The sequence below is a fragment of the Apteryx rowi genome, unplaced genomic scaffold (assembly GCF_003343035.1).
Source record: "Apteryx rowi isolate R43461 unplaced genomic scaffold, aptRow1 scaffold_47, whole genome shotgun sequence".
NCBI classification, from domain to species: domain Eukaryota; kingdom Metazoa; phylum Chordata; class Aves; order Apterygiformes; family Apterygidae; genus Apteryx; species Apteryx rowi.
Window position 1 is genome coordinate 1,435,060 of NW_020450727.1, and position 6,000 is coordinate 1,441,059.

At 68.5% G+C, this 6,000-nt stretch overlaps 1 protein-coding gene across 1 annotated transcript in view; it reads right to left on the minus strand.

The window, feature by feature from the left end:
- The window catches only part of ASIC4 (acid sensing ion channel subunit family member 4), a 32,150-nt gene that overhangs the window by 3,367 nt on the left and 22,783 nt on the right, over window positions 1–6,000 (minus strand). Inside the window, exons 2-3 of the mRNA XM_026078040.1 lie at window positions 571–715; window positions 248–375 (exon numbers count right to left, since the gene is read on the minus strand). Coding sequence (XP_025933825.1) covers window positions 248–375; window positions 571–715 — 273 coding nt within the window. The remainder of the gene's footprint in view (window positions 1–247; window positions 376–570; window positions 716–6,000) is intronic.

The following is a 6,000-nucleotide window of genomic DNA, read 5'->3' on the forward strand; positions in this document are numbered from 1 at the left end:
GGGCGAGAGAGGCATTGGCGCGGGCTGTGCTGGCGCTGGGGCCCGGGGGTGCCTCCCTGGGTGGTGTGGGACATCGTGCACCACCCGGCAGAGGCGGGGGCCCTATGGGGCAAAGCAGGAGCCCCAGGAATGACACTGCACCATGCGTCTCTCCCCCCACAGCCCCTCACCGCATCTGCCCCCCTGCCCCACAGCCTCGGCCCAGCAGTCAGCTCTGTGCAGCTCCTGGCCTCAGAGCCAGCCTCACCCGCTGCTCCTGGCAGGACACGAAGGTCTGGAAGCCGGGCGAGACACCAAAGCCCAGCTGATGGATGTAGGGCGGTTCATCCTGGCTGTGAATCTGGACCCGGATGCCAGCTTCGAATGATGTCTCGTCTGCAGGAGAAGGAAAGAGTGACCAGGCTGTCAGCACTGCCCCAGGGCTGCATCCTTGCCCACGTGACAGTCCTCAGCCATGCCCTGGTATCCATCGAACCTGGGGCGCAGCACCCCACCAGTGCCCTGCCCCACAGCCGCCCTGGTGGTGTCCTGTGTCCCCAGCGCCCCGTCCCGCAGCACTGCCCCACTCACTGGTCTCTCTCCAGATGGGCAGGTATTCCTCCTGCTGGATGTCCAGCATGATCTCCAGCCCATTGCCCATGCCACCCTGGCGGGTCACTCGGGGGTTCCTCCGGTCCCCATTGAAGGTGTAGCACTTGCCGTAGCGTGTATAGACCTGGGGATGGAAAAAGAGAGGTGAGGGACCAGGGAAGGGGACTGGCAGGGGAGTCTGCAAGCAGGGTAAGGATCAGGACCTCAGGCGGGGGGGGGGGGCATGGTCTAGCACAGCTGCTGGGGGGCACAGCCTCCCCGCCACGCTGCCAACCCTCTGCCCTTGCTGGGAGGAAGCATCACTCCCAGTGGCGCAGGCTCGCACCATGCATCCCGACGGCCAGCCCAGCCTCCCTGCCCCCTGCAAGGCGGGCGCTCACAGGGGCGAAGTGCTGGGGGCCGCAGCGCTCCCCCTGGAAGCGGCACTCCACCAGCATGTCCTCGATCTGGTGGCCCAGGCGGTGGAAGAAGCTCTGCATGGTGCGCTCGGAGCGCCGCGGCGGCAGGAAGCGCGAGTAGTTGGCGAGGCGCGCCAGCCAGCGGCGCCGGTCCTCCCGCAGCACGCCCAGCAGCTCGGGCACCAGCGACCGGTTCTCCCAGGCCAGCCCCAGCCACTGCCCCAGCGAGTAGAGGTCGGGCTTGGTGAGCTGCAGGAAGCGCGCCCGGTTGGGGTTGCAGAGGGTGACGGCCGGGAAGCGCAGCTGGGGCGCCCGGGCCAGGCGCGCCCGCGTGTGCACGGGGCGCGAGAGCAGGTAGCGCGCCCGGTTGGTGGCCCCGGCGGCCAGCAGGCCGACGGAGGCCAGGAAGGCCAGGCTCCAGAGCAGGCGGCGCAGGCGGGACTGCGGCCGGGCGCACACGTAGTGCAGCCCGGGGATCCTGGTGGCTCGCAGGAAGGCGGCAGTGAGCTGGGCGGTGGTGCGGCCCCGAGCCGGCGCCGGGGCTTCCCCGTCCGGGGGGCAGCAGGAAAGGCTCAGCGGCATCGTCGCGGGTGGGAACGGCTCCTCGGGCGCCAGCTGGAGAGCGGGGCGCAGGCTGCCCCCGATGCCGCCCGGGGGGGCCCGGCACTGCAGCCTGCCCCGGGAAACGCCGCCGTTCCCTGCCAGGGAGGTCTCCCTCCCCGGAGGCTTTTGCTCCACACCTTCCCAGAGCCGAATGTGGCAGGCGCCTTCCCGAGCTGCTCTAGTGACGGGCGAGGGGAGGGAGAGGAGGGGGCTGGTGCAGGCACACGCCTTCCCCCAACCTCGATTCGGGAATGGAAAATTCCTCCCTGAGCCAGGCTGGGGGGGGGGGGGGACGTCGCGCTGCCCCAGGCAGGGCAGTGGGGCAGCACGTCCTGGCAGCCCCCAGTGCCCTACACGGTGGGCACCGGTGCCCGGACAGTGATGCCCCGTCCCAGCCACGCTGTGTGAGCACCGTGCTGGGGATGCTGCACCCTGGCTCGTCCCCGCTGTCCCCACTCGCTGCTCTGGCAGTGCCAGCCCCAACTGGTCCCTGCCTGCACCCCCAGACCCCCCTGCAGGCTCTGGGGGCTCCTAGCCCCACGGCAGCTCCAGGGCTGGTGGCCCTGCTCCGTTGGGCAGGCCACCGCTGGGCTTGGGAGGCTGTCGCCTCCTGCCAGCGCTGCCGGGGACGGTGCGGGGACCCCGGTCCCCCCTGCCCTGTGCCGTGGGCCCCGGGGGACACAGGCTGCGTGGGAGCCACTGGAGCATGCCGGGTGCTTTGAAGTGACGGCTGAGGCTGTGATCATAGCGTGGCGGCAAGGGGGAGCATCTGCGCACCCCCGCCGGCGCCTCCAAAGCACGAGCTGTCAGCGCGGCTCACAGGGCCCCGACAGCTCGTCAGGGCGCCTTCAAAGCGCGGCGCCGCGTTCCCCCGGCAGCCTCTGATCCCCCTCCCCGCCTGCCTGCTGCAGCGGTGGCAGGGGGTGCGTCTGGCCCCGGGGGCCCCGGCGGCACTGCTCTGCTCGCTCCCGCGGTGCAGTGGATGGGCTGCTGCAGCGGGTGCAAGGAGGCAAGCGGCCCTCCCCCTGCCGGCCGGTGCCTCAGTTTCCCTGATGCTGGGCCCTGCCAGAGCCGCGAGGCTGAGGATGAGGAAGGGAAGGGTTAAGAGAGCTTGAGTGAGCTGCGGGGACTGAGTCAAGCCCTTTCCTGGCCGTTTGCAGGGAAGAGCAGCTGGTGGGCATTTGCTGGCAGCCATGAACTACAGAGGAGCCACTCCAGCCATCAAAGCCAGTCTACGGCAAGACCAGCTGATAAGGCGGTCACAGGAGGAAGCTCAGGGCAGGAAGATGGTCTGACAAGGTGAGGCGGGGAAGGGGCTGGAGCAGTCACTGGGGTCCAGCACAAACGTTCGGGCCCCTGGATTTTGCATCCCCGCTGTGGGCTCGGTGCAGAACGGCTGCCTGCCTCTGCAGCCGAAACACCCGCCCGTGCCGGGCTGCCCTGCCCCGGCGGTGCCGCGTGCCATCCCCTCAGCAGTGTCCCCGGCTCCGGCAGTCCTGGGCATTGCTGCACAGCCCCACGGGGAGGGCATGGCCCTGTGCTGCCCCAGCACTGCATCCTGCACCCATGCACAGCCACGGAGACACACACACGAGCCTCACACACACACGCCTGCAGAAGGCACATGCAAACATACACACACGGACAGACACGCACATGTGCACATGCCTCATGCATGCACATGCACAGACACATGCATGCCCACCCCTCCCCACGCAAAGGCTTGCACACACATATCTTGCACACTCCTGTGTACAAGTGCACCCATCTCACGTGTGCACCCACCCCAAACGCTGAAGACATGCCTTAAGAACAAATTATTGATTCCTACACCCCTCCCAGATGTTTCTGCCACATTGAGACCCTCTGGAGACCTTGGCGACTGGGCAAGCCAGTGCCACATGGTGCATGGCCCGACAGGGCGGTGCTGATGCCCAGATGCTGGCTTGGATGAGCTGGTCCTAGGTGGAGAGAGGCATAGGGGCACCCTGGGGCTCCCCTCTGCCACCGCAGGGACGGGCTCCTGTGCACACGCACCGGCCCCCTGGGCACATCCTGCACAGGCTGCGGGTGCATGTCCAGCGCTGGACTGGACAGGCTCCGAGCCGGCAGGGGGCAGCACGGTCCCACATTTGGACTGTGCACCATGCGCGCAGCACCAGCCCCTGCCGGCAACCGTCCCTTCGAACGCGCTGGGTCCGCCTGTCCCATCCCGGCCTGGCCTGGCCCCACCGTCTCCAGGGCCCAGCAGCTGGGGAGACAGGCCCTGGCGCGGAGCCGGGCCTGGCGCACGACTGGGCCCTCGAGTGGGCTCAGCCACTGCTGTCGCAGCTGCGCAGGGAGCAATCCCACCTTCGGGTCCTGCTGCAGCGCAGAGCATAATCCCAGCCGCAGGGGTGGCAGCGTCAGTCAGGCAGCCGCGGGGAGCGGGCAGCCCCCAGCGCGGTGCGCCGGGGGGCAGGCGGTCCCGTCCCGCCCCGCCAGCCACGGGGCGCCTGCCGTGCGGCTCGCTTTGCCGAAGGGGCAAACGCCTCGGCAGGGCCTCGGCCTGGGGCAGAGCTCGGCTCCCTGGGGAAATAGAGCCGAGGCTGGGGAGCAGCTCGGAGCCGCGCTGCGCCGTGCCGGCCGCGGCGCGATGCCGTGAGGGGCAGCGCTGCCGTGGGCTCCCCCGTGGCGGCAGGAGGGTCACCCCCAGCCCGCACTGCGCTGTCCCCTGCAGCCCGCCCGTCCCCGCACACCTCCCTGGGACGCGGCGCGGTCCCCGCACGTGGCCGTGCCGGAGCGGCTGTGCGGGGCTGCTCTCGCTGGCTCGGCTCCTTGCTGAGATTTATTGTGGCTCTCAGAGCCGGAGGCTGTGAGCCTGATACCATCAGCCCCTTGCACACTAGGGCAGCTTTTATATTAGTTTTCTTTAAACGGAGGATGAGCTTTCCAGGCTAGAGGAAATGTCATTTCTCTGAACGCTTCCATTTCATGCGCTGGCTCAGACATCGCCGGGCAGCATCGCAATCACCCTGCAGCGGGGGGGCAGAGACCCCCGCATTGCCCCACGGCTTGGGGAGTGGGACGGCACCCAAAAAGGGCGACACGGCCGCTTGGCTGGGCTGGGGTCCCTCTGGAAACCCGGAGAGGGGTGGAGACGGGACCCGGGGCTGGCGGAGGAGCCGTGGGGCAGAGCTGGGGCCGTGGCCCGGGGTCCGGCAGAGCGCAGGGCAGGGCTGGCGGAGGGGGAGAGGTGCCGCGGGGAGCGATCCGTGGCGGCCTCGTCCCCCGTGCTGCTGCAACCCGCGGCAGGCGGCAAGGCCGGGGGCGCGCGGAAAAGGCACGGGGTGCCCGTGGCGCACAGCTGAGGTACGTGCTGGCTGCCAGGGTGCCGAGGACAGCTGTGAAATCTCGCTGGCGAGAGCACAGCACAGTCCTGAAGGGCTTTGGCTTTCCGGCATGACAAACCCAATTAGATAACGGTGAGCGCAGGAGGAAGAGGAGGAAGAAGGGCAGAGGAGACGCTGCCTGCACCAGCAACACGATTTCCTCCCAGCAGCTGACCCAGAAAAGTGCCTTGCGGGGCTGCAGCCCCTCCTGGCTGCACACGCGTGTGCTGCTGGGCGCCGGGCGCCTGGGCACGGCAGCTCCTCTCGCCCGGCACCCGCGGGCACTGCAGGCTGCGGTGCCTGGGGAGGCAGGATTCCCGCACTGCATCCCAGCCTCCCCGCTCAGCCGCCGCACGCCGGCATCCCCGCGCCACGCTCACGTGCAGGGGAGACCCCATTAGGGAGGTAATTTCTCAACACGATTACTCATTTCCCTGCTCTCTGCTGTGGAGACACTTTGACCTTGACAGAAATAGCTGCCGGTGTCTTGGCAGGCAGATCCCAGCAGGAGATGGCCTGGCCCCACTCCCACCGGGGGCCGAGGCTTCCTCCGCCCATCCCACACTGCTCTCCTCCACCCCACGGGCCGGGCAACCCATGGGGTGCTGGGTGCCAGGCCCCGGCATCCTCACCCTTGCCCACCAGTGAGCACCGGGGTTTTCCTCGGGTTGTGGGGGGCGAGGGCCAGCCCCACGTGCTCCCCGATCCCCCGTCCCTGCTGCTACAAGCCCATTGTGCCTGCCTCCGGCTGATCCCAGCTCACACAGGTATTTCCGCGGCTTACACGGCTCCCCACAGTATTTAGCCTCTGGAAGACGACGTTAAACATTGCAAGCAGTGGCAAATCCTGATTGCTCTGAGGGAGGGCGACAAGGGGCCGCGCTAAGCTTCCAGCCAAATGTTGGCATGCAATGGGAATGAGCTGCAGCAAGTGTGGCACGGGCAGGTCCTGCTCCCGCGCTCCTGGGACACGCAGCCCAGCTCCTGCAGCCCCGCTGGGACACACAGCCCAGCTCCTGCAGCCCCGCTGGGACACG